Below are 26,806 nucleotides of genomic sequence, written 5' to 3'. Positions count from 1 at the left end.
ACTTCTGCAGAGTTGTGTTTACTTATCTGGCAGAAGATCTGTCCTGGGATGCTCTGCTTCCCCTTTCTCAGGTTTTCAAGCCATCACTATTGCAGCCAGAAGATTCACAACTCCCTGGAGACCCTTTGATGTTTATTTTTTTTACTTTTTGGGAAGGGAAAGGCTGCTTTCTATTATTTTTTTTTAATTATTTGCTTTGTGGCCTTGTAGCTCACCTGGCGGAATTTAAGGGTGCTTCAGAAATGAAGCTTCCTCTGTCACCTGAGATGGTCACTGAAGAGGTATGGCCCTGGAGAGTCCTGACAACCTCTGTGTTTACCCAAGAGGAAATTCAGCTACAAGAGTAGCCCTTGCAGTGACATGAACAGGGACACAATCCTCATGAAAGTGGAGATTAAGCAAACGCAAAGCATGGAAGAACCACAGCCACACAGCAGAACCACAGCTATGTAACTGGAGAGCCAAAGCAGCTAAGGGGACATCCTGCATTCTGCTAAACCAGCATTGTAAAAGTGGTGGTATGTTAGCTTGACCAGAGGCTGCCCCGAGCACGAGCGTGCTTATGCAACATTTCATAGAAAAAACCACCACGTTGAGCACAGGGACAGACATTTCATAAGCCACAATCCAAGCCTCAGACCAGAGAAGATGGAGACTGCAGGGTCGCTGCATCACAGGAATAACCGTGCTCCTCATGCATTACCTTGGAGAGAAGTCAGGGCTTGGAGAAGACAATGGCAGAGGTGTCTCACTGCCAGGTCCAGACTGCAGGGAGCAGTGAGAGGGGATAAGCCAGGAGCCAAGGGTGACTCCAGCACAGGTAGTTATCCCCTGGGCCAAATTCTACACCTGAGGCAGCTCATGGACCTCCAGGAGTAGCACAGGAAGGTGCATGTTTGGACATCCTTCACACAAGGTCTTTCTCTGCACTGTCAGACATAAAGAAGCCAGGGAGTAGCAGCAAAGTGTGTGTCACCAGCCGGCCGAGGGACCCGGCAGCCAAAAGCTCCCGCAGTGCTCCGGAACCGCAGCCCCCGCACGTCCCCGCACTGGCTCCTGCGCTCGCTCTGCATGTCGGAAATGATTCATCTCTTTCGGGGCTGACTTGTTTACACAGCCTCCCCCTCCCTCGCCCACCCTCTCCCCATAACAGAGAAGAGAAAAGAAAAGAAAAAAATGTGCTTCTGTTTCCACAGAGCATCTTATCCCCCAGGTCACCTTTCTGGCCTGGTAATTCATCTGGGTGAAGTTTTCATGGACCTCGCTATCTTCCCAGCACACCGACAGTGCCCGAGCATGGGGCAGGGCGGGCGTGTGGCACAAGGCTGGGGCATGGCTGGGACGAGGGCTCCTGGGATGCAGGGGAGATGCTCGTCCCTGACCCTCTTGCTCCTTCCAACTCCCCGCTCCAGGCAAGTACCTGGGCACTGACTCTGGTATTGCGTTGCCTTTCCCACCTCTCCTCCCCGACACTAGAGAGCAGCACACAAGGGCAGCCCAAGCCCTGGCTGGGGTGGGAGAGGTCCTAGCTCAGCCCTTGGCCTCTTGTCCCCTTACAGAACAGACTTGGAGCGTAACGTTTGTTTTCTGTGGGTTGCTGTTTGGTTGTAGCTTTGCTTAAACAAAGCAAAAACCTGGCTGTTTTTTCTGTATTGATATGTGTTCATCTCCACACCCCTGCAGGGACCAGGCTTGGTCACCCAGCCCTGAATCCCCTGAGGACAAGAGTTTTTAACACAAGGACTTTATTACTTTTACTTCTAAAAAAAAGGTGCAGAATATATATCTCATAGATCCTCAATACACAAATAAATCAGAGCTTGTAACAATGACTGTTCTACATTCTCGTTGTGCTCTACAGCAAATGCCATTTTAAGCCCCAGGAACAGTGACACCCACAGGCTCTGTTCTTCCACACCAGCATTCACTTTGTGCCCTCCCAGACTGCCCATCACACAGCGTAAAGCAATGAGGAACAGTGGTTGTCCCCCGCCCCAGGTTTTAACCACCCCTCCATGAGGGCTGCCAGTGCCCTGCCTGCTAACAGCCTGGAAACAGGAGAGGGGAGCAAGGCGAGCACAAGGATGGATCCAGGCTGGAGGAACAGCTCCTCCTGATGAGTGCCAGCATGACCATGGCAGCTGGAAGACGGTGGGAGCCAGCCAGGGAGCTGAAACCAGTGTCCTTAGGAATACCACGGTGGGTCTCAAAGTCATCGGATCTGCCTGGTGCACATTCATCTCCCCACCATCGCTCCAAGCTGAGGACTTCACCTGTAGCCAGACAAGCGTCCACTCCGTTTGTCGTAGTGCCTGGAGAGCGACCCAGCTCCCATGGATGTGCACAAGCCATTCAAGACCAGCAAGAAAATAGACAAGGCACAGTGTTTTCCATTGTTCCCAGAAAGGTAGTGACTCTGCGATGCTCCAGTAGCAAGGTCAGGATGTTACATACATTCAAATGGCTACAAAACTTTACTACAAAAATAACATTTCTAGTATTTCATATAAAAATAATGCCATAGTACACTGCCTCACAAACTGTGAGACCACGAACCCCAGCCGTGCACGAGTGGTACCCTCCAGGTAATTCAACCCCAGCCAGTGTTACACAGCTGGGCTGCACGGGAGTGCCACTGCACAAGGAGGGGTTTCACCCCAAATTCCTAACTACAATTAATCTGATTGCATTCTGTACTTTCAAAGCCTGAGAAGAATCCCTGGCTCCCCTCTCTCAAGTCAACAAAATACAGTAATAAGGGATTGAATGATGGTAGAAAACAAACACCGTTGCAGTCTATCCTCTCCACCTCCAGTGCTGAATGGATCCCTGAAGGTGCGATCTGATGGATCTAATAGGCCACCTTCCTCTAGCTCTGCTTTACATCTTGCCCATCATTTTTGCTTTGATTATCTTGCTTATTATGTGGCTTTGCTTTCTTTTTTTCACATGCATATTTATACTTTGGGATCTGATCCACTAGGGTTGGTTAGAGGAGGATCTGACCCTTGATATGTATCTCTACCTACAAAGCATCATATCATGAAGACCTTTGCATGCTCCAGCAAAATTCATACTGCAGTCAATGTTTAATAAGGGCTTTCAGGAAGTGACCACAAATAAAAGATAAGGCTTACATACAGCAACGTCTAGACGTGTAAAAATCAAAAGCAACTTGGGTTAAAAAAAAGCCTGGTACTGTTATGGTGCTTTAATAACCTGGTGATCAGTGCTGTACAAAAAAGAAAAACTAAAATGCAGCTGAAGTGTAGGACCATGAACAGGCTTTTTGTGCTTTTTCTGTGGATCAGCAAATATGCCTATTTCTAGAGAGAATATGGGACCATAAGGATGGTACATCTGCTGTGGTGGAGTAATTCCTATATGACTAAATCCAGAATTGCATTTAGCTCCTCCAAGAGAGTATTTCCTGGGTTTTCTGCTTGCAGAGAACAGCAAAAACCCTCCAATGTTATCACAGGAATAGCAAAATTATTGGGTGACTTGTTTTCTCCCACTTGCAAAGGCTCATCCACATTATCCTGCCCTGCGGCTGAACGCAGCTGCACACAGGGCACATCAGCTGGCAGAAGGGATTTATTGCAGTTGATTTGCCAAGAACTGGGTCTCAGGCTAAATCTGCAAGAAGAAATGCCCATAGTTGTTGGCGAGAAAGGTGGCCTGATTTTAAGAAGGAGATAGATTGTAGGTTGCCAGCTCCTCTGAATGTGAACTCTATAGCACTGACCTTCAGTCCCCTAAGCAGATGCAGTTTTCATTGCCTCTGTCTGAAAAGCTGGACTACCCCTCGTGTCTCCAGCAAGAGTAAACAGGGTATTTGATCAGGCCGAGGAGAGCCAGCATCCAGCTGACCACCAGCATTGGTCTTGGTCTGACAGAGCACTGACCTGAAGTGCAAAGAAAGAAGCAGCAGAGAGTTTAAGTGCAAATAGTGTGTTTTCAGTGTTAAGATTGCTCAAGGTGGCTGAGTCTGAGTCCAGCAGCGTGGGTGAGTGGGTGGCTTCTCAGCTGGGCCATGATAAAATGCAGAAAAATTCCCAACAGTAATTTGGAAATTAACTTCTGTCCACCTCCTGGCAGAGAGCCACCAAGCAGCTCTAGAACAGCAATAGCCTTTGCATGTAACAGTGACAGAAGAAAAAAAGCATCTCATTTATTTCCAAAATACTGTCATTGGTCAATGGACTTTTAGATATATTTTTGGACGTTCTGCTCTGCAAAAGAATCAGTTTTCTCTGGTATTTTTATTCCCTGCCTTCGTACTGCTTACCAGTTCAGCATAAACTTAGCTTTCCTGCAGCAATACACATACAGTTTAGGCCAAAAATGTCCACGCTATAAAGCATTCAGATTATTTCCATTGGATAAAAATTGTTTTGATGCCCCTCCTTCTGGTAGAGCAAGCTCTGTACCATTTCTCTTGACATTTCTTTTGTTTTCACTCCAAATTTTAGATATAGCCATAGAACAGCAACGCTGCAAGCCATCAGACCACCTACCACAGAAACTGGGATGACAAAGTGCATCTGAGATCTTGACAAGAAGCTGGGAAGCAGCAGATTGTTTGGTATTTCTGTAGTCATCTGCACTCTGGCATGGCTTGAGAATGCTTGACTAGTAAAAACTAACATATCGGAAGGGTCTTGCTTTCCTACAGATAATGAGTAATCAAATTTTCTAGTACCAAAAGCATCTGCAGAGGAACTGACAGCCTTGTTGGTATGGACAGAAGGACCTTCATCTATGGCAGTTGTGGGGTTTAAAGTAGAAACTGAAGTAGTCTCTGGTGAAACTGGTGTGGCTGGGACTGTGGTGATCTCCATGCTGTCCAGGATGGAGGGAAGATCTGAACTAAAACTGCTAGAAGCAGTGTCTGGTACGTTGGCTCTTGCACTTGTAGGGTCCAGGGATTCATTTGTAGAAAGTACAGGATGGTCTGATCCTTTAGTAATGGCCATAGGGTCTGAATTTGAGCTAGGACAAGTCGCATCTCGAACATCAGCCATAGCATTTGCAGTATGTCCTGCAGGTTCTTCTGTAGATCCTATGGCATTGTCAAAGCCATGCACAAGAGCCATGGGATAGGGGGTGGGCTGGCTGGAGACCATGCCTGCTGCAAAAGTTGTTGAAGGTGCAGGAGATGCTAAGGAATCTCTGTTTGCTTCTGGAGTGTCTTCAGAGTGGGCAGCAACTTCCCATATCATGGGGGACAATTCTGCAGGGAGCTGGGTGGTGTCCTGTGTGGCTGGTGGGGACTTGCTGGATGCCTCCATCCTGGCAGTAGGAACACGTATTCTCTCCAAAACTGTTGTGCCAGTCCCTTGGAAGAAACTAGTTGGAGCAGTGGCTTGAGATGGAGCTGTTACTGTAACACCAATATGTTTCTGAAAAACACCGGGCTCTTCTGGTGCCGCTACTGAGGTGGCATCACGTTCAAGTGGGGAGGCTGCGGCCTTTTTCTGGTCCAGTTTCTCCATGATCTTCTTCACCCACTCTGCCTTTGGATCTGCACAAATCTCCATGGACTTCAGAGTTATAAATCTGAAAATAAAAAGGGATCACTTACTTACTTACCGGATAAAGAAAACACTGTTTTAGATGATCAGTGTGATAAGGAAGGCATGCAGACAGCAACGCTGACTCTCTCAAGCCCGTAGTAAACACCACCAGCTTGGAGGGATTATTTATTTCAGGAAGAGCAGGTGCCTCAGATCTGACTGAATGAGGAGAAGCTGACCATAACTCATGGGTGCAGCGTTTCCTGCTAAGAAGTTTTTCACTTTCGGAAGCATTGTCCTGATGTTTGGACACAGTGTTTGCCTCCAGCGCTCAGAGCAGGAAGCCCTGCAGGCACCAGCTGCCCAGGGGCAGGCATGTATGAGGACAAAACCTTCTGATCTACTGAGTGAGATGAGACTTTCCAAGATCATCCCAGCAGGTTCACTTTGGAGCAACCTCCTGGGCTGCAATAAAGTGGTCTTGATAGTGCTTCATCTTCAGGGTAAATTGAAAATGACATTTAACCTGGGGAAAAAAAAATGTAGCTTTTCTCATCTCCAGACAAGCTCACAAGTCTGAACGTGTCTCCAGAGAAAACACCTGCTTTCACAGAAACATGTGAGCTCTTGCCTTGTGTGCTTCCACTGCCCCATTCTGCCAACAAGTACGTCCCTCAGTCACTTTTCCCATCCATTTATCCCCGTCTCACCCTGTGCATAAGCCCCTGATCTCACTTGGAGACTGTTGGTCTTTAAATAGGGAAAAAAACCCACCCACCCTTCAAATAAATACCAGCGTTTGCTCTGTTTCCAGATTGCTCCTTGCTCCAAAGCAAGGGCATTTGCTGACAGGCTAATGTTTAATTGGTGTTGGAAGGCGTACGGCAAGGGAGGCAGGTGGTGGGGCAGTGCTTACATGATGGCTTGTTTGGTGCAGCGGGGTTCAGTCCTGCGGTAGCTCCTTATTCGCTTCGCCGCTATCCCAGATGTAAAATGTCTGCACTCTGTTGAACACTTCAGAGGTGCTTTGGGTTGCCCTGAAATAAAGTTTTCAACATATTAAACAGTGGCTTTTTATTAGGTACAATAAAAACCAGCCCTGTTTCTTTTTCCCCTTCTCTGGGGAGAAGGAGTCCAAAGCTTGCCATGAAAGTTTCCAATCCCTGCTAAAATGAGATGAAGACAAATCCCGTGTCAGGGTCACAATTGTTTGTGTCACCCAAACAGGTGATAAGATATCCAGAAAACTGCAAAAAAATCACTGTGAAAATTGCGGGGCTCTTGGGACACCACTGCAGCTTGCCTTATAGGATGTGCAAGCACAGGCTGGAGGTCCTTTGTGCAAGCACCTGGACCTGTAGGTCCTCTCCCCTTTGGGTCACAGGAGGGCTGCTCTCAGCACGGTGCCCAGAAGACACATTTCTTCATCCCCAAAAGACCTGCTTCAACCGTCACCAACAGGCTCTTGGTGCAGATCAGAGAGCAGGATGCTTGTCCCATTCTTATCTGGACCCGTCATATCTCTTCTTCCTGTGGGAGCTCCCCTCCAGGAGAGGGTCCTGCCTCTCTGTTTGTTGTCTCTGAATGCCACTTGGACTCAGAGAAAGGGTGCAGAGAAAGAACCTTTTGGTGAATGATACATTGCTCCCATAGATATCTCAGCAGCCCAGCTTCACAGCACAGTTTCTCACCAAACATCTCTTTTCCATCTCCACTGGAAAATATGGTTTTCATTTTGCAAAGTGTAAAAATAAAACCCCACTTGACCCCTCCAAAGGGCAAAGCCAGTCATACCACTGGGGACTGGTCATTCCTGCACCTACCCCCAGCCTCCAACAACAGGCGTTTGCCAAGTGGGGGGAGGCCACACAAAGCAGCCTGGCAATTTTTTTCTGACATCCCAGGGGTAAAGGCTTAGAAAAACAAGCCCTGATTTAGCCGAGGCCCCCTGTGAAGAAAGGAGCTGGAGTCTGGTTTAGATCATGCAGTCTCTGCAAATTGTTGTGAATTTGGGAATGATCCAGCCACTGGGTGCAAGAATGAGCATCACTACAGGAGCACCCTCAGCTCTTTTGATCCATTTACTGGGGAAACCCATAGTTGCAAAGAAATCCCAAGCAAACACTCCTGTGGTCCCTCTACAGAAGCAGATTGCAATCTCTAGGTCTCTGTAATGTTAAAGCAAATGTTAAAGCAAAACTCTTTTGTTCACACAAAAATGTCTTCTGTGGCACTTTAGGGTCAAGAATACCTGCTCATGGGTGACTGACTTCCCAATTAACTCTCATTACCCACAGGACATACTGCTGGTGTCCTCCACTTTCAGGAGCACTGTTCAACAAAACAGGCAGAGCAACAAGAGGGCCAGATCCGTCCCTGTGGACAGCTGGGGAGGTGTGTGGCAGGGAGTGGGCAGGGACTGCTCCCAAAAGCCCTTCTCCTCTGATAATCATTAACTGATTTTCCAATTATTGGCACCAATACAAATGGTTTGCAATGAGCTGAACTCCTGGTGTGTCTTTCCCAGAGCAGAGGAGCTTGGAAAGCACCTTCCAAGGAGAGAGTGGTGTCACAGAGAGCACAGAGTCAGCCCTGGTGGTCCCCCTCCTCCCAGGGCACACAACCCTGCTTCCCCGAGCTGCATCTGAATCTTTGCCAAAGGGACCTCAGGGACACCTGGGATCTGGGTGTTTATCCACCTGGGACCTCAGAGGCACTGCTCCTGGGAGCCACCTGCAGCTGCTTTTCAGCATGGTTCCTCAAAAGACCCTGGCCAGGGAAAACCACCAGCCTTTCTTTCTGCAGAGCCAGCCTGATTTCACCACTTTAGAGGAGATGGATGCCTGGCCACAGGCAGGCAGAACCAGGCAGTGCCAAAGCAGGCAGCAGGTTCCCAGGGCAGGGTAAGCTGCCCGGTGTCACCATTGCCCATTTTACTCAGGCCAGCCCTGGAGAACCTGCCCGGAGGTGAGAGGAAGCAGCTCCATCCCCAGCTGCCCTTCTTGCTGTCCTCATTCCTCCCATCTGGTGGCAGCAGGGCACAGCTCTTAAGGGCTCTTTGCCCCTCTCCCTTCCCATGGTGGGAATAGATAATCCCTTTGTCCTGGGCAAAGTCCAGCTTTGCCTGCGCTGCTGAGAAGCTGGCTGCCAGCCTGGCAACCCACCCTGCTTAATTGCTGCCTTGGGCAGCAACCACTGATGTGTGCCATAGGCAACTTAAACCGAGACCAGCTCAGGGAGAGGTGCGGCCACCTCCTCCCGGTCCTCCAGCCCCACTCAATACCACCCTAGAGCACGCAAACATCTTCATCCAGTGAACAGGAGAGCATTTCCTACCTGTGTGCACACACACCGCGCGCACACACACACACACACACTGCACAGGTACTGGAGCTGCAGGTGACAGCACCCCCCTGCCTCACACCAGCATCCTCAGGACAGCGAGTCTGTGCGGACAGACATCCATCCTTGGACAGGCTGCGGTCTGCCCCCATGGCATGTCCCTAGGGGACATGAAAAAAGGGGAAAAGCGCATTACGCTTCTTTTCTAATACAAATAATCACAAAGTCTCTCCTACACTCTCCCCACCTACCTTCAGGAGTGACGAAAGCCGTCATGGGGCTGCTTGGACTTCCCTGCTGCCAGGATTGCCACCGTAGGCTCCCCTCACCCCTTCCCAAAACCTGATCCTGCTACGAGATCTCCCACAGCCCACGAAGGTCCCTTGGTGCCGTAGCCCAGTCCAGCACTGCCTTCCTCCCTCCCCACACTTCACCAGCCCTCATGAAGCCGGCTGCTCCCCTGGGGAGCCCGGGGGTGGCAAGTGGAGCTGTAGCTCACCTCCAGCCAGGGTCACCAGGCACAAGATCCTCAGCACAAACAGGACCTGGAGAGAAACAGCCTTCATGTTCCCGTGGTCAGCAGTAGGAAGGGTACGCAGGAAAGGACTACAGGCAGTATTTCTCACTCCCGAATGCTTATTGCATCCTCTGGAGCAACATAGCTGCTGCAGCTCATTCCAAGATGATGAAGACCTGAGACGGGGTGTCAGCTGTTATTCAGCTCCCCCGCACGTATGTCACGGTGACGACAGGAGGCGGAGGGAAAAGCGGGACAGGGAGGGAATACTGCCTGCTCCGGAGCGAGACAGCTCCTGGAATTCCCCAGCTGCGCTTACAACAGCTTTTCTTAGCGCATGCAGAGCAGCTCCAGCCTCCTTGGCAAATTATTCAGGCTGAGATTTTCAGGAGTTAGCTGCTCCATCCTCCTCTCCCACTGATGTGTCTCTTGGCCAGACAGTCTGTACTAAGGCACCACTGTGCTTAGGCTTGTGAAGCTCTCCCAACCTCCAACCTGCAGCTCCTTGATGCACATTAAGCTAATTATGTACCCCAAATGCAAAAGCAGCTATTCTCTTCCTTTTTGGCAGCCATCTTATGACAGCAGCACTGGTCATTAGGCCAAAAGAGGCAGAATTTGCTAATCAGGATCACAAGTTCATTAGCTAGACTGGTGAGCTCAAGCCAGGCTGCCTCTTAGGAGCATCACCAAAGCAAGGGATGAGCAGGGACCCAGTGGCCTCCCCACGCAGCTCCTTGTTCCCTGGGCATGTTGTCTGCAGCGTGCGCTTGTTACTACAGCCCTAGCTTTCGGTATACAGCAGGGTCTCAGCCATCAGGGTCTTGCTGATGCTGAGAGCAGGAGTATGAGGCCCCAGATCTGCAAGCAACCAGGCTGGCTGGGGGGCTTCCCGGCACCAGCACAAAGCCAGGTCCAAAGCAGACATACCGACACGGCAGTCACACCCGGCACCTTTACTTTCTCTTTCACCTGAAGTCCCCGCAGAATATATAACAATTTTTCCCTGCCAACTCCCTCAACTGAAAGGTCAAGATAAGACCAAGAGTGAGACAGTGTGGCTGCCCCTGAAAATTTTTTTTCCCCAGAGTCTTCTTAGGGCTGGTGGAAACCTGCCTCCTCCGTGCTGTGGGAAATTCCAACAGTTAGGATTTTATTCCCAAAGGGTGAAAACCCACAGATTTCCACATGATGCATTTTTAAAACATTTGGTGAAACTCCCAGACTGTAACTTCAGCCTTTGCTTATATTTTAATAGAAAATAAAACCCATTTCAAGGAAATAAAATAAACTAAAAAGTAAGACCTTGAAATAGTCTGTTTGATCCAACCAGAACAGAACATGCTGCATCTGTTGGGATGTTTTCTGGCCCCTTCCCCAAAGGTGTTTTCCCAGGCTTGGCAGAAAACAGGAAACTTTTATTCCAGGAACTGGCATTGCCCGAGGCCATCGCGCACCTTGGCTGCTGGAAGTGATGGCACAGCCCACAGATGCTCACATCTCCCCTGAAGAAACAGGTTCTGCTTCTTCTGCAAAGGGTTTACTGCCAGCAATGGATAAAACTGAGGAAGGGCTCCAGCATGCACATAAAGTGGGAGGGTGAGTGCTTTGTTTGCTAAAGGTATGACTTGCCACAGGCATTGTTTTAAGGCACAAACAGCTCTTTGGCAGGGTAATGCAGTTGCTTTTCCTGGCAGGCTGGGCTGGTGGTGTTGTACCTGGTAGGAGACTCCTGCAGGACACTCTCAGAGACCTCCCTTTGCTCCCAGTGAGCTTGGCAGCTGGATTTGGAGGTGGCATCTGCACAAGGAAATCCCACATCAGGAGGGTGGAGGGCAGCTGCAGCCTCAGCAGGGCTCCGTGGGACATAGCAAGCCTCCAAGTGCTGGCAGCAGCGTGGGTCTAAGCCACCAGCAAGCCCTGCATTTCCCACCAAAAGTGGGACACAGAGGCACAGCAATCAGCTCCGATGGGAGCGGGCAGCTCCAACGAGCAGAGGCAAACCTGGGCTGCAGCTGACAGAAAACTAGCATCGCCGCTCCCAACCCACTTTCTATACCACCTTCCCCATCCCATTGCACATCTGCCCCTCCAGCATGCCAGTGCCCACCACTTATTTGCAGCACTGAAAAACCCAAAGTCAGAGGACCTGCTGTAGCCCAGGAGATATTTCTGCTATAACTAGTGATAAACCATAGGGGTTGTATTGATGTGACAGTGAAGGATCTCAGGACTTCTCTGGGCTTGTCTTGGCTTTAGCTGATTTTAGCTTCTTTAGTTGCGATAGAAATTGTCTAGGCAATTGCTGTTTTCTTAATTCGATTTAGTTTTGCTTTAGTTTCTAGAATAGCAAGTAGTTATTCAGCATGGGTCTGGGTCTGTAGATTAATTTGTGATGTGGATGAAGGCAGGCAGAGGAGGACACCAGCAATCCCAGTCCATAAACACAAATCATAGCGCCCAAGCAATGGAGTGTGCAACCCTGCGAGCCAGGGACAACCAGCTTTCAAGGAAACAAAGAGCAGAAAAAACGAGTAACTGGGAACCAGGGAACACAGACTGTGCTAAGAAAATGCGTGAAAATAAAACCAAGCAGACCAAGACTGAGGAGGAAGAAAGCCCACCATGAACGTCACTCATATCCTTCTAGTGAAGGCTGTGGGCTGGGGCAGCTCATCCCAGCTCTTCCCCATTCTTCCTTAGAAGGACTGGAAGGAGGCTTCTTGAGTTTACCCTTAGCACCCAAAGGCTCTCTGAAGGGCTGGTGTAGCACCAAAGAAAAGCAGTAGATACTAGGAAAGGGGTTGTTTTTTCCCCTCCCCTATAACTTTAACTGTAGTATGAATGAAGAAGGACCTTAGGCTGACCTGAAACACAGACAAAAACATGAGCAAACGTATGTCTGTGCACCTGCTATTGAGTGTGGGCAGAGGGACCATGCACAGGGCACTGTGCATGGTTGAGGCTGGGACTGTAACTTCTGGGACAGCTAACACAGCTCCAGGTTTGATCCTTAGTACCCACAAAAGGACTCATGGCTCATGCCAGACAGTTTGGTGTCGAGGCTGGAGTCTGGGGTCTCCAGCTCCAGTTCCTGCTCTGCTCTAAGGACAGTTTCATATCGGAATGGATGTCCTGCTACTTAAACAATGGCTCTGCTGGGGAGAAAGGGAGAACAAGGTCTGGTGTGGACTGGATGGTGGCGACAGCACAAGGCATGCTCAGAAGCCTGATCTGATGCCATACCCCTAGACTTTGATTGCTCACTGGGAACCATTAGCCAGGAACTTGGGCTTATTGCTTCAAACCACAGATACTACGGGCCAAAGGTATCTCTTCCCCATGAGAGACATGAAAGCAGCTCCAGCATTTCCCACCCACTGCAGCTTTGCCATGGCTGTTCACTGGCAGGTGCCCGAGCTGTGCACAGGGTCAAAGTCCTCGCAGGTAGAATGACTGATGACTAATGCTGTGAGAATTGCGCTTGAAGGCTATAAGCAACTTAACCCTGCAAAGGCAGTATGCAAAACAATACGCAAAGAGAACAAGAGCTGTCTTATACAAACAGGAAACGGCCCCAGAACATGGCCCATCGCCTACAGGGTGTTTCCATACTGGAAATTTATGCTCCTTGGTTATTCTTGGTTCTTTGTGCAAGAAGGACTATACACTGTTTGTTACAGTAGGTTTGTCTTCCTGGAAATCAGGTGGTGACTGGAGAAAAAGGAAAAGTCAGTAAGACCTAGGGGGCTGTATGTGACCTGGAAGAAAGAGATGCCAGAGCTGATCAGATGAGAATGCTGATGATTTCCACTACATGGTCTGTTTAGGAGCTCCCAAGACCTCAGGAGTTGGTCTTCCTGGAGCAGGGAAGCCCAGCACCCCTGGTAGCAGGTATTAACAGCATCCTTTGCTGTCCATGATGTTGTCCGTGATCTCTGTCCCAGAGGCTTACTGGAAAGAGGCAGCAGGAACACTTAGCTTTTGGGAAGTCCCAGCCAGTCTTGATGCTGCAAAGGAGATAGGCTGACCCGGGACATATGACGAGATTCTCTTTCCCCTGCTAACACTCCCAACTCCGAGCTGCCTCGTGGCAGCTCATCCTTGCACTACACTCACTTCTCAGTGGGGCTGACAGCTCAGCCACTGTTCTGATACAATCCCCCTTTATTGCGGTCCAAGAGCATTAGACTCAAAGGAGCTAAAGCACCACCACTGCAGCAGAGCTTCCACACTCACCAGAACTGGGCTCCTCCAGTTTCTCTTGAGGAGCACACACGCAGTGAGGTCTGTGAGCCAGGACATGGGAGACTGGTGGTGCACATACTGCAGATGAGGCCAGTGCATGCAGCTGGTCCCCAATGTGTGGGACCAGATTCCCAGACTTCAATACTCAATGGCTTTTCCAATGATATGGCACGGGGTGGTATGGCCCAGAGCAGTCCAGAACCGACCCAACAACCTCCTCTCTCCCAGCCAAGGCAACCAGTGCCAGACTCAGGAGGTGGTTCCTTAGAGCCAAAGGTGGCCTCTCATTTTGGAGATGTCCTCAGCATATGCTTTATGTAGCGCTCTTGAGTCGTTTGTGTAATAAGGGAGAGGATCAAATGACAGGGGATCCAGTAAATCTGTTTGGCACCGCATGACTTTGAATTTTCTCACATTAAAGAAAAAGGCAGGAAATGAGGAACAGATGTCTGGGGCTGTCTGCAGCCAGCGTCTCCACAGGGGACAGAACAACTCCTATTTGGGAAGTATCGACCAGTGCGGGGCTTGTGTTTTTAAGAAACTGCTTTACATAGAAAACGTTTTCAAAGATAGCAGAGAACATCACACAGGCTTTCACTTCTCTGAACACAACGGCTTCCTCATTCCCTGTGAATAAGAACAAATTTGGGCTCCAGCACACAGTGCAAAATGCTGATGCTCCGTATTTTTCCACAGTGAGGCAGCCCACAGCTACTGGTCAGCATCCCAAGCCAGCCAGGCTGCGGGACGCAGCTTTTCCCCCGGCAGCATCACATCTGAGCTGCAAGCTGGTGGCTGATCCCAGTGGTACATTACACGGAAAGGTGCATACCTGCAGTGGGAATTGGTGCCTCTCCTCGGCAGCCGGAGCAGCCAGAACTGAGGACAACTCATTCTGAGACTGTCCCATGAAGACTGCCAAGGACTGCAATGGCTGCTGCAATAAACAAGATTTAAGCTGGTTGAAACTGTTGTGTGCAAAGAAACAAACACAGAGCTGTTTACTCTGCAACTCAGTTAAGCTCTTCCTAAACAGAAGAGAGTCACTTGTCCCCCGCAGAGCAATGCAGCCACTGGGCACAAGCTCTTCCCTAGGACAGGGGACAAGGAAGGCTCTTCTGGGGAGATGTGCCTGGATGGCACAGATGAAATTGGGGCAGCTTTGCAGGTAAGGGGAAGTAGCATGCTGGGACTCCGCCAGAATAAGCTTGCCTGAGCACATCGGGCCCCTGGGTCCTGCTAAGTCCCTACAGAGCTGGAGATACATGCTGATGTTGCAATCCTTCTGCGTAGCTGCAGGCCCCAAAGCCAACATTTCCACTGAGCTGGCATGATGAAGGAGTGCCAGATGATCTCCAAAAGGGTGGTCTCACCACTGCACTGCAGGGAAGAGAGAAGAGAGTGGCAGCAGGTCTGGTCAGGATGGACATGACAGAAACCTCTGTGTGCCACAGGAGACCAGAGATGCCACAGGAGCTGCTGCCAGGCCTTCCCTTGGTGTAGGAGTGGCTGTGCTGTGCCTCACCCCAGGGTGGGAGAGGGGAGTCTCCCCTCCTTCGCATCCTGGAAAAGGGTCCTACCAGGGCCACTGTGGGAACAGGCAGAAGATGGGGAGCAGGAAAAGTGCCACGGCTCTGCTACTTTACCTCTGCCAGAGCCCAGGGCCAGGCTAATGCCTGCTGTCCTGGCTCAGGAAGAGGGTGAGGCATGTGCTTCTTTGCAGCCGCCCCAGTTACTCCCCCCCCCCGCGGCAGCGGGAGCAGAAAGTGCATGTGCCAGCAACCCCCCTGTCCTGGGAGAAGGTCCTTCTCCTGGCAGGAACGGCCAGGTCCTGGCCCCAGCCCTTTCCTCAGGGGTGCAGGGAGATCCTGCCTGCCACAGACCCAGCCCTTCGGCCCCATCCAACGGCATGCATGGGCCAGCACAATCATCACCTCTCCACATCCCCATTTCCCAATCCAACGTGTTCGCACACGAATGCTGCCGGTCTTCAAGAAAGGAGCTTACCAGAAGCAGCTCTGTTTATTGCCTTCTTGGAACGGCTCACCTCTTCCCATCTCCTTAGGGCAGAAGAAGGCTGTATGCCTTCCAACAGCATCTGCAGGACCAGTTTGACATGAGCTTATTGTTAAGCCGTGATGGCGGGTGAAGGAGAGATCCAGAAAAACCCTCTCCAGCGGTGCCGCCCTCAATGGCGTCTCCATGAGAGCCAGTGGCACCCGCAGGCCAGCCCCAAAGGGCAAGAGGAGCTGCCATATGCGGTGCCATGACCTCCCAGACGCGACTGCACTGGGGCCACTGGCACCTCCTGGTCTGAGCTGAGCCCTCCCGTCCCACAAGCTTTCAGATCCCTGACAGTCTCTTATAGAAATGGGACATCACAGCCCTCCAGACCTGAACTGTCACCCCGCTCACTCAAGCAGCTCTTTCTGCCAAGCCTTGGCCACAGGCACGTGCTGAGCTTCCTAACGGTGCCCAGGGACACACGCGAGCAGCAGCAAACAGCCCCAGGAGCCCGCAGGGCTTCCAACACCCAACAACTCTTTACACGAACTAGCACAATAAACACACAGGGGCTGGGCAGGGAAACAAACCCAGACACAAGTTTCTCTGCCCAGGCTCTTAACCCTTTTCAAGCCTTGCTGGCTCAACTGAGAGACCAGGGAGTCACCCGACCCCTTCCCTCTCCCACCCCAGTTTTTCTGCACCCCACGTTGTAAAAACAAGGTGTCTCCTTCTCCTCTGCTTTTGCCCAGAGCCTCCACGCTCCCACTGGGTTTCAGCTATAACCCCACTAGTGACCTGCTCCCTCCCCAGCTTGATCCCAGGAACACACAGTTTTGCATTAGCCAAACTTTCTTTCTGGGAGTATCACATCTGCCCCATCACCTGATACAAGAGCTCCTTAGGCTCCCAATCAGCTGTGGTGGCTGTGGGGTGTATTTTTAGGGTCAACGCAGCTGTCTCACCTCCTAACAGAGTAACAGGCTACAGATGCTGGCCATTAGCATTTCAGTGTTGGCTGGGGATAGTTAAAAAAGGGGTTGCTGGGGTTAAGGGAGATTCCTGCCCTGGGCCATGATTCCTCATATCAACCTGAGGCAGCAGCAGAGGAGAATTGAAGAAAGCAGAGACAAGGCATGTCTGAGATTCAAAAATGCTATTTGGGGAACAAATTCCGCCCGCCCAGGACAGAGCCAATCTCAGACCAGGGCTTGTGACTGAAGGCAGTCCTGCTCACACCTGTGTGCCAAAACAAAAACAAACTGTTTGCTGCAGGAGCTGATATGCCTGTGCCCCTTCTTGCTGAGCTGGACTGCAGCCCAGAGACCCCCCCATGGACATACTCCATGTCCAGCTCCGGCACACAGCTCCAGTACACCACAGGTTCACCCGCTCCAGGCCAGCAGGGTGAAATTTAGGGAACAGCCCAGCTGCAGGCAGCAAGACCCCCTGAGGATCCCCAGAGTTGTGACAGAGCAGATGGGGGAGCACCAGCAAGTGCTAGAGCTGGCCCCTGTGAGCCCCCCAGACACCACCGACAGGCATCCGCTGAGAGGAAAGACTTCTATCAGCAAAGGATGCGCTGCTTCCCCTGGGCACTCACCGGATGGCTGATAAAGAAAAAAACCCACCCAAAGTGCCCCCAGCTCCTGGCCCGCAGGCAGGGCCCCTCACTGACCCCGCCAGCCCGAAGGTGACAGGGGCACGAGGAAGGGACACTCATCCTTTCCTGCTCTTTGAAAGGGTCCCGCTCGCCCCAAGGAGCTCACACTGGGCTCTGCCCCCAGGGAAGGCTCCTGCGGAGTTTCCTGAGCTGGAAGGGCCTCTGTCTCTTGCTGCAGCAGACAATGCCATCGTGCGGCGGTTATTACTCCTCGGTTGAACCATCCACACTAAAAATTGCTGCTTCTGCCCCAGAGTTAATTAGCAAACCCCTCTGCCCTGCCGAAGTGTCTCCACAAGGAGATCCCCAAGCTGGGGGCTGGTATCTCATAGCCAGTATGGGTGGACCAGGGCTCCCAAACGCCAGCCTCCCTGTGGGTCCTGGGCACCTCCAGAGGCTGGGCTTTCCCTGGACAAGGCCAGCCCATGGAGGTACCAGGCTCCTGTGGATCCCACGCAGGAGCTGGACCCACACCTTGCGAGGCCACGTGGAAATGATTTCAGCGCTACCGTATCATTTCCTGTTTGTTGAGAGAGCGCATGGGGATGTAGATAAACATCTCTGCTCTGAGGCCACCCGGACTTTCCCCGCAGGACAATGGGATAACCAAAAAGTTTTAAAAAAATAGCTTTCTCTGCTGGCTGTTTATGTTGCTCTGGATGTGGCTTTTTCCCTCTTCTGGCTGCTCTCCCAGCTTGCTTTCATAGCGACAGCTCATGCAAAGACGGCCAAGAACAACTCCTCTGAGCCGTAACCATGGGCAGGCAGGGTAGGAAGCTGCAGGCTCAGTACAGATCTTTCTCCAAACTGCCAGCTAAAGCATTTCAAGCAAAAGCCATTTCTGGGGAAGGGTTAAATCAAGCCCTGGGGAGTGCATGCCCGGCAGCCAGACCCAGGCCTCCAGTCACGCTCTGGGGCTCAGGGTGGCTGAGAGGGTTTCAGCAGCAGCAGCTGGAGGCGGGATGTGCAGCCGAGACCCTGCACCACCTCCTCTCCCGGCACCGTCCGGGCCCGCGTGCCAGGTGTCCTGGCACCTCCTCCAGTGCTCTTGCACTCCTTGCTTCTCCAGAACATGTAATACCACATTTTGTATAAACCCAGTATTGAATATCACATCCTCAGAGGGACACTGTCGGCTATTTCTGGTCCCTTTTTAAGTACATAAATAAGGAGGTGTACAGAGCGAAGGCCTGTGGCATTGCCCCTCGTCCTCAGGCTGCCCGAGGCGCTGCGACGGCGGCCCGGCCCGGGAGGCTGACTCACACTTCCCACCATTGTGTGGCCCGGCCGTGGTTCCCCGGTTCCCCCCCAGCCCCGCTCCCGCCGCCGGCCGGCGCTGCGGCCCGTCCCGGGCCCGGCGGGCCTTCCCCGGGGGGTTTCCGCCGGGCGGCGGGGGCGGTGCCGGTGAGCTCAGCCTCCCGGTTTAGCCCGCGGCGCTGCTTCCCTGGGCACGGCGCTGGCGGCTTCCCTCCCGTGTGGGGAGCGCGGGTTGTGAGACTTGGCCAAGGCAATGGCAGCAAGTTTATGCCTTTGGGAAGCGTTTGGCCTGTGGAGAATTGGTCACAAACCCCCGGAGTCCAGGCGAAGCGAGGTACGAACACCTCCGGCTGGTGCCTCTGCCGCCTGCCTGCAGGAGGGCGCCGGTCCCTCACCCCCGGCCCTCACTGGCGGGAGGCAGGTAGAGGCCCCCGGCGGCCACAGAGCCACCGAGAGGGAGCCGCGGGCAGCTCAGCCGGCGGTGCCCGACACCCGCGGCCCGCGCCCGGGGTCCCCCGGGGGCGAGAGCGGCGAGGCGTCGCCGCAGCGGGCAGGTCGCGGCTCGTGTAGCACGGGGCGGAAAGATACTGCCAGCGCTGTCAGGATGGCCGAGCGGTCTAAGGCGCTGCGTTCAGGTCGCAGTCTCCCCTGGAGGCGTGGGTTCGAATCCCACTTCTGACAAGGTGCAATCGTTTTGCGGTAGGATCGCCTTTTAGCGTTAATGAAAGTTAATTGGATGTAATTGTGCGGGCTGGTTTTTTTCCGACGGTTCTCCGCAAAGGAAAAAGCGAAAAAGAAGCTGTCAGAAGTGGGATTCGAACCCACGCCTCCAGGGGAGACTGCGACCTGAACGCAGCGCCTTAGACCGCTCGGCCATCCTGACCTGGTGCAGCAGCTACCCGCCACCGCTTTCCTCCGGCGCCTGGCCGGCGCCTCCGCCAGGTTCTTTGCGATCGTCCCGGAGCAGTCACAGTCACCAGGGAAAGGTGCCCGAAGGAAAGCTAGTGTCACCTCCCACTTCCAAAGGGCAGCTGGGGCGGGTCAGCCTCGCCCCCGCCCCTGAGAAGGTGGTGGAACCCCCAGTAAACCATCCCCAGGCAGGCGAAGGTCATCAGGAGCAGGCAGCATGGCATCTCCCAGGGGAGGGGACCAGCTTGATAAACTTCTGTGATGAAATTACAGGCCTGGCAGATGAGGGGAGAGCAGCTGATATTGTCTACCTGAACTTCAGTTTTGCCCTTGACACCATCTCCCAATAAGATCCTCCTCGACAAGCTGTTGATGTCCAGGCACGACGTCTAGTTGGAAGCCAGTAACCAGTAGTGTACCCCAGGGGTCAATACTGGGTCCAGTCCTGTTTAACATCTTCATTACTGATCATGATGATGGGGCAGGGCGCACCCTCAGCAGGTTTGCAGATGACACGAACTGGGAGGAGTGGCGGATACTCCAGAGGGTCACACTGCCATCCAGAGGGACCTGGACAGGCTGGAGAAATGGGCTGGCAGGAACCTCCTGACAACAAGGAGACGTGCAAAGTCCTGCCCCTGCGGAGGAACAACCCCAGGCACCAGGACATGCTGGGGACTGCACAAAGGCCATGGGGGAACTGCTGGCCACCAGGCTGAATGAGCTGCAAAGGACATGCTGGAAGGAAGGGATGCCATCCCGAGGGACCTTGACAGGCTGGAGAGGAGGGCCCGTGCAAACCTCATGAAGTTCAACAAGGCCAAGTGCAAGGTCCTGCACATGGGTCGGGGCAATCCCAAGCACAAATACAGGCTGGGCAGAGAATGGATTGAGAGCAGCCTTGAGGAGAAGGACTCGGGGGTGTTGGTTGATGAGAAACTCAACATGACCCAGCAAGGTGTGCTTGCAGCCCAGAAAGCCAACCGTATCCTGGGCTGCATCACCAGCAGCATGGCCAGCAGGTTGAGGGAGGTGATTCTGTTCCTCTACTCTGCCCTGGTGAGACCCCACCTGGAGTACTGCGTCCAGCTCTGGAGCCCTCAGCACAGGAAAGACATGGATCTGTTGGAGTGGGTCCAGAGGAGGGCCATGAAGATGATCAGAGGGCTGGAGCACCTCTCCTATGAAGGCAGGCTGAGAGAGTTGGGGTTGTTCAGCTTGGGGAAGAGAAGGCTCCGGAGAGACCTTATAGCAGCCTTCCAGTACCTGAAGGGGGCCTACAAGAAAGCTGGAGAGGGGCTTTTTACAAGGGCATGTGGTGATAGGACAAGGGTTAATGGCTTTAAACTGAAAGCGGGTAGATTTAGACTAGATATAAGGAAGAAAGTCTTCACTATGAGGTGGTGAAGCACTGGAACAGGTTGCCCAGAGAAGCTGTGGATGCCCGATCCCTGAAGTGCTCAAGGCCAGGTTGGACGGGGCTTTGAGCAACCTGGTCTAGTGGAATGTGTCCCTGCCCATGGCAGGGGGGGTGGAACCAGATGATCTTTAAGGTCCCTTCCAACCCAAACCATTCTATGAAGACTCGTGGTGCCCCGGGCTGCCTGAGGCAGCACATTGCCGGGGGGGGGGGGGGGGTACTGCCACCGGTGGGGCCGCTGCTGGAGCGCTGGGTCCGGTGCTGAGCTCCCCAGTCCAAGGGAGAGGGGGACGTACGGGGGAGCCCAGCGCGGGGCGATGCAGGAGGGACGGCGGCACCGCCCGGCGCCCCCCCCGGCCGGTGCGTGGGGATGGGGAGGACCCACCCGCGGCGCCCGGGGGAGGTGGCGGGAGGCGGCCCGGGGCGGGGCGGGAGGCGGCCCGGGGCCGGGCCGGGGCCGGGGCCGGTACCCGCGGCATGGCGGGGCTGCCCGGCACCGCGCGGACCCGGAGCGGCTCCCCGGGCGCCTCAGCCGCCCTGCCCGCCCTGGACGGCGCCTTCCTCTGCTCGCCGCTCGGGGGGCTGATGGGCGCCCAGGCCGTGAGTACCGGGGAGCGGGCACCGGGGGGGCGAGGGCATCACCCACTTTGAATGCTTTTCTTCATTGCCCTGGCTGGAAACAGGCGGGTTTCCCTTTGGCTGCCACCCCTACCCCATCCTCGCTCTCTAACCCTAATTCACCTCTAACCCTGAGATCCTGCAGCCCCCCTCTCTCCTCCTTCCTTCTCTGAAGCCAGAGGAAAATTCAGCTGCCTGTCCTCACGCCCTTTGCCGGCTGTAACTCGGCTCGATGCCTGGCAGCTCCCAGCACCAGGCATGGGCCGATCCGCATGGGCATCCCTCTCCTGGTACCTGGGACCTTGGGTGCAACGTTGTGTGCGGAGGGGCGGGTGTTCGGCTGCGTATGGGGCCACGCATGACCTGCTCCGGTGTTTGCCCACGGTGCTGACCCACTGCAGCGGGGAGCCTGTTTGCTTGTGCCCTCTCTCCGGGGCAACACTGTGGGGCGCGGCAGCGGGACATGCCCTCAACAGCCACTGCAAAACACCCGGCCTGGACCTGGCTCCCTGCTCCAGATTTCGACCCCTGGGCATGGCTGAGCTGGTTGTGACACGGGAACAAACACTCAGGGAAGCGTTGGGGAAGGATGCTGGCAGGGGTATCTTGCAGGAGCATCAGGAAGGAAAGATGGAGCCAAGAGCAGGAGAAGGGACCCTTCAACCCCATGCCTGGTCCCACCTCTCCAGCCCATCGGTGCCCCTGCTTGACCTTCACCGTTTCCTTTGGCAGCAGCGTTAAACACTGGCACAGCTCCCATCCACCAAGACCTGCTGCTCCCCACAACCTCTCTCCTAAGGGCTCCTGCTCTTCTTCCCCCAGCAGCCGGAGCAGGGCAGCTCGCACATGCTGCCTCCCGCTCCCAGAGCACACGAGGTTTTTTCCTTTACATATTTCTCCCCAACACATACTTTGCGATCACGAGTGTTAGAAATGGATGTGATGGACAAGGAGGCATTGTCAGGGCAGCTGAGCACCAGGGCGTTGTACTCTGCTAGGACAAAGGCTGTTGTGTTTTTTCTGTGACAATAAGCAATGAGGGATTACGCAGGGGCAGAGGGGCTTTCCAAAGAGCCCTTCTCCTCGCCACCAGCGGGAGATGACTCCATGGTTCCCCTGCCAAAGTGGAGGTGAGTGCAGGAGCTGGGCGGTGCTGGCAGCTTCACTGAGAGATCCAAACCCCAGCTGGGAAACAGAAGATGCCACGGCTGCATTTGGGGCACGTTCTCACCCCAGCCTTGCCATAGGGGCTGTGCCGTGGGGGTCTCCCTGGGGCGTTCGGTCATGCTGGGAAATGCGGAGAGTGCAGGGCTGGAGACTTCTTGCTCCCCTGCTTTGCCCTGGTCCAGCTGGGAGGCGAAGAAGGATGGTGAAGCAGAGCCCACCAGTGCCCGGCTGGCTCTGTGTCCCAGTGCACAGGCTGCGGTTGAGGCTGCAGAACACACAGGGCAAATCACAGAAAGCACCGTTTGCTTTGCAGCAGCCTTTCTCTTCCAGGCCCCGTCACTATGTGCTGGTGTCCCATCCTCTGCTTGCTCCATCATGGGTTAGGGGCCTTCAAAACAAAAAAATACCTGCACACCTGCTGCCATGGCTGCTCCAGGGAGTTCCCCAGGGAGGGGATGCTGGAGAAGGCGGCTGCTCCTTGGCTGCAGGTGAAGCGGGGCACAATCTCCTCCAGAGTCCAAAGATCAGGGGTGGACACAGCACAGGGAAGGGAAAGAAAAAAAAATTAATGAAACGCCACTGGGCTGGGCTGGGCTCTTCCATTCCTGCCTGCCAGGGAGCCAAGGGCAGAGACCTGCTCCCTGCCACCACTTCTGCCCTGCAGGCTCTGCCGGAGGTGCAGGGAGGGGAGAAAACGGCTCTGCTTGTTTCTCCTTGAGCAGACCCAGAAACAGACTCACCTACCTGTTTTTTTGTGGATCACTGCAGGCACATGATGCTGCAATTGCTATGTAGTTAAACCTGCTTAACAGCGAAAGGTGAGCCCTAGAAGCTGTACGTACAGGAGGTATAAACCACACCAGACCAGACCTAACCAAACAGTGGAGAGAAGCCGAGAAGCTTGCTTTTTCTTTTTTTTTTTTAAATGATGCTGCACCTGGAGGAGGCCAAGGCTGAGCTGGGGCCCCAGGAGCTCCCACATCCAAGCTGTCATCCAGCCCATGAAGTGCCCCTAACACTGAGCCAGCACCTGCAGAGACTGGCCCTGGGCATGGGGCCTTCTTGGTTGAGAAGGGACCTTTGGTGGCAAGGATGCCCAGGTTTCACCTGTCCTGCCTTGCAGGACATCCCTGTACCAGCTCCTGGGGCAGCAGTACTGGGGACAAGCCCATCCTTGAGCAGCGAGGGTCTGGTAAGCCTGGGTTCGTGGGTGATGCTCTGCTTTCCACCTGCAGGAACCACCACCTGAGCATGTTCCCTGTTTCACCCCGCAGGTGCTCGGCTTGCTGGTGTGGGCTCTCATCGCCGACACAACGTACCACCTCCACGCAGCATATGGCTGGGTGATGTTCGTGTCCATCTTCTTCTGGATAGTAACAGTCCTTTTCTTCGTGACTTACCTCCTGCAGCTTCAGCTGAAGTTCTATGTGATCCCCTGGCCTCTCGTGGTACGTACCCAAGAGAGAGCGAGCGGGGTCCTAAGTGGGAAACATCCTGGGGAGATGCTCCGAGAGGACCAGGGCTTCAGGCTTTCCTGGGCTGATGGAACAGGAAAGGAACAGTCCTCTGCAGGAAAGGAACAGTCCTCTGCACTTTGCTCCTGGGGAGATGTTCTGAGAGGACCAGGGCTTCAGGCTCTTTTGGGCCAACAGAACGACGTCCCCTGCACTTTGCACAATGACATTGTTTCACTCTGCCCCTCAATTGCTTAGAAAATTTTCAAAACAGGGAGCCCTGTAGTTACAGCCACCGCATCACAGCTGCGGTCGTGGTGTCAACCAGAAACCTCTCAGCACAACTGGAGTGCATTTAATGAGACGTTAACCAGAGGTTTGTTCTCAGCATGAGGGGCTGGACCTTTTCCTCTGGTTCTCCTGGGGAAGAGGGAGGAACGTGAAACTAAGCCTTTTGCTCACCCCTCATCCCAGCGCACACGAGTCTGCGCCCAGGCCTCATGACCTGCTCTTTGCCTTCCCCAGCTAATGATCTTCAATGCTGTGGCAACCGTCCTGTACATCACTGCCTTTGTAACGTGTGCGGCCGCTGTCCAGCCTACGTCCTGGCGGCAGTGGGATTACAACCGGAGAGCCGCGGCATCTGTAAGTAGCAGCAGGCAGGCGAGGGCCACGGGGCTGGGGCGGCCGCCATGCTCACGCGTGGGGTGTGCTCCTCTTCCAGTTCTTCGCCTGCCTCGTGATGATCGCCTATGGGGCGAGCACCTTCTTCAGCTTCCGCGCCTGGAGAGGACTCGGCAGCAACGCGGCCACCAGCCAAGTGACGGACCACGCGTAAGGAGCGGACAGCAAAGGCCAGCCCTGGGCCACCCAGGGTCAGCTCATGCTGGGATTGGTGGTTCGGAGCCTCACGTGCCACCAGGTCTCGTTCTTGGACCAGCCTGCGCTGGCAGGGATGGTTGGTACCAGGTCACGTGGACGCTGCTCTGTGGTCTCTGATGATGCTTCCAGCTGATGTGCCCACAGCACAAACCCACCGGCGCTGTCAAGCACAGCCTCACCGGGAGGACATGGACTCGCTGGAGGCTGAAGCTCCTGCTCGTCCTTGGGGTTCGTCCAGATACTCGCTGGAGGGGGCTCAGCCAATTCGGCACACTCCAATACTAAAATTCACTAAAGCAAGCCCGGGCTCCTGTCTCTGGTCACTCACAGCTACCCTGTAAGTAATTGCAATTAACATGACACATAAACGGTGGCAGAGCTAGAAGATGAAGGCTAAGCAAAGGAAGCAGTCTAAAATGTTCTTGTATTGGTTTCTAACAATTTGAAGCACAAATTTCATGCTTTAAATAAAAATCTTCCTAAATTCAGCAGTGGAGTCTGTCAAAAAAAAAAAGTTTGTCTTGCCAGAAGATGCACATAGAGCATGGCATGGAGTGGACAGCAGAGATGTCACTGGCAGAGGTGACTGCCCCTTCCCACAGCCTGGCCCCAGGGGAGGAGGTACCAAGCCCACAGGGTTCACCTTGCTTTGCTTTACATACACGCACACACACATAAATACATGCACACATGCAGAGTGTGCATCCGGTACTGCAAGAAGACGAAAGAGGTGCCAAGGCTTCGATGCGCTTCCTCCTGCAGACTCAGCACCATACACGCCACAGAGTTAACAGGACCACCTATTAACCAGCAAGACAATTTTGCACGTTAGCTACAGGTGGTCTTCAAAAATTAAAACTAAGTCTGCAAATGCTCTGGGAACACAGCAGGGTCAGTGCCTGAGGAGGACACAGAACCACGCTGCTCCCCCACGCTGCAGACAACAAATTCACCTTTTATTTCTTAGGGACATGGCTTGGCGTTTGCCAGAACTCGAAGTGATGCCCTGCCTGACACAACTTTTCTTTTCACACCCACCTTATACAAGCTAACAAAAATAGATGAAATAGATTCAATTTCCGGATATTTCTACACAGGAAAGCTGGTGCACAGTGAGCTACGCTGCAAAATTTACCACATGCTCTGCATAGGAAAAGTTTTAACAACTTGCCTACAGAGGCTCAGGAAATTTAACTGCATTAATGAAAGGTGTGAATTGAAAAGGACTGGTCAAACTGCTTTAGCCCCTGGCGGATCTGCCTTTATTTGGTTTTCAGTGAACTAAATGAAGGGTCAAGTTTCCACAACTATGAATATATATATATATAAAAAAATCAGTTTTGTCTGTGCCCAACCTACCGTCAAGCTTATATTATTAGAACTAATGCAGCTGTGCCTCTGCCAAAAAGAAAGTAGGAAATTGCATACATAGGCCGGATTTTGGGTTTTCATGGTCATTTTTCCCAATGTACAATAGCTGGGGCCTGAACAAAAGTGAATCAGAGAACTTTGCACATTAAGGGTGAGACATACAAAAGCCAGAGAGCAGACAGATTTACACACTAACATCAACTGTCAGAGCTGAGAGACAGTCTTATGCTAGAACATCTACATATTAAAACATATTCTTCCATTAGAAAGCTGTAACACTTAAGATCATATTAAAGTATTTACAAAAAAAACCCAAAACAACAAAACATTGATGGGGAGGAACTCAGAGGTTATGTATCCTGTCCTTCCAAGAGCAGGAGGAACATACTCTTTTTACACTGCCATCTTGATTCTGAAAACAACTACATTTTGGGG

General features: G+C 53.0%; 2 protein-coding genes and 2 non-coding genes across 5 annotated transcripts; 2 read left to right on the top strand and 2 right to left on the bottom strand.

The window, feature by feature from the left end:
- Positions 1-1,752: 1,752 nt before the first annotated feature.
- On the bottom strand, positions 1,753-9,648 carry CX3CL1 (C-X3-C motif chemokine ligand 1). The gene is made up of 3 exons (XM_009470499.2): positions 9,361-9,648; positions 6,436-6,556; positions 1,753-5,562 (listed from the first exon to the last, which is right to left on the bottom strand). The coding sequence occupies exons 1-3, from the start codon at positions 9,425-9,427 to the stop codon at positions 4,368-4,370; spliced, it is 1,383 nt and encodes a 460-aa protein (XP_009468774.1). The 5' UTR covers positions 9,428-9,648; the 3' UTR covers positions 1,753-4,367.
- A 9,500-nt stretch (positions 9,649-19,148) lies between these two features.
- Positions 19,149-19,231, top strand: TRNAL-CAG (transfer RNA leucine (anticodon CAG)). The gene has a single exon. It is a non-coding gene; the product is annotated as a tRNA-Leu (tRNA).
- A 119-nt stretch (positions 19,232-19,350) lies between these two features.
- On the bottom strand, positions 19,351-19,433 carry TRNAL-CAG (transfer RNA leucine (anticodon CAG)). Its single transcript has one exon. It is a non-coding gene; the product is annotated as a tRNA-Leu (tRNA).
- A 1,883-nt stretch (positions 19,434-21,316) lies between these two features.
- On the top strand, positions 21,317-25,488 carry PLLP (plasmolipin). Of its 2 annotated transcripts, XM_087740650.1 has the most exons (5): positions 21,328-21,479; positions 23,788-23,856; positions 23,939-24,112; positions 24,644-24,763; positions 24,843-25,488. In XM_087740650.1, the coding sequence occupies exons 1-5, from the start codon at positions 21,357-21,359 to the stop codon at positions 24,954-24,956; spliced, it is 600 nt and encodes a 199-aa protein (XP_087596776.1). In that variant the 5' UTR covers positions 21,328-21,356; the 3' UTR covers positions 24,957-25,488. The 2 variants fall into 2 exon arrangements, with proteins under 2 accessions (XP_009468725.2, XP_087596776.1); XM_009470450.2 differs by lacking the exon at positions 23,788-23,856 and having other exon boundaries at positions 21,317-21,479.
- Positions 25,489-26,806: the final 1,318 nt, after the last annotated feature.

Source organism: Nipponia nippon, unplaced genomic scaffold (assembly GCF_047370975.1).
Source record: "Nipponia nippon isolate SJK-2023a ecotype South Korea unplaced genomic scaffold, ASM4737097v1 scaffold_7, whole genome shotgun sequence".
In the NCBI taxonomy this organism is placed as follows: domain Eukaryota; kingdom Metazoa; phylum Chordata; class Aves; order Pelecaniformes; family Threskiornithidae; genus Nipponia; species Nipponia nippon.
The sequence above is the reverse complement of the archived record's forward strand: the minus strand, read 5'-3'. Positions and strand labels throughout refer to the sequence as shown.

Excerpts from the sequence above, each read along its gene's own strand:
- CX3CL1 (XM_009470499.2), bottom strand. The coding sequence starts at position 9,427 with ATGAAGGCTGTTTCTCTCCAGGTCCTGTTTGTGCTGAGGATCTTGTGC. Across the intron at positions 6,557-9,360 it reads CCTGGTGACCCTGGCTGGAG|GGCAACCCAAAGCACCTCTG; the intron begins GTGAGCTACAGC and ends ACTTTATTTCAG. Across the intron at positions 5,563-6,435 it reads TGCACCAAACAAGCCATCAT|ATTTATAACTCTGAAGTCCA; the intron begins GTAAGCACTGCC and ends TTTTATTTTCAG.
- PLLP (XM_087740650.1), top strand. The coding sequence starts at position 21,357 with ATGGCGGGGCTGCCCGGCACCGCGCGGACCCGGAGCGGCTCCCCGGGC. Across the intron at positions 21,480-23,787 it reads GGCTGATGGGCGCCCAGGCC|GACATCCCTGTACCAGCTCC; the intron begins GTGAGTACCGGG and ends CCTGCCTTGCAG. Across the intron at positions 23,857-23,938 it reads CCTTGAGCAGCGAGGGTCTG|GTGCTCGGCTTGCTGGTGTG; the intron begins GTAAGCCTGGGT and ends TTCACCCCGCAG.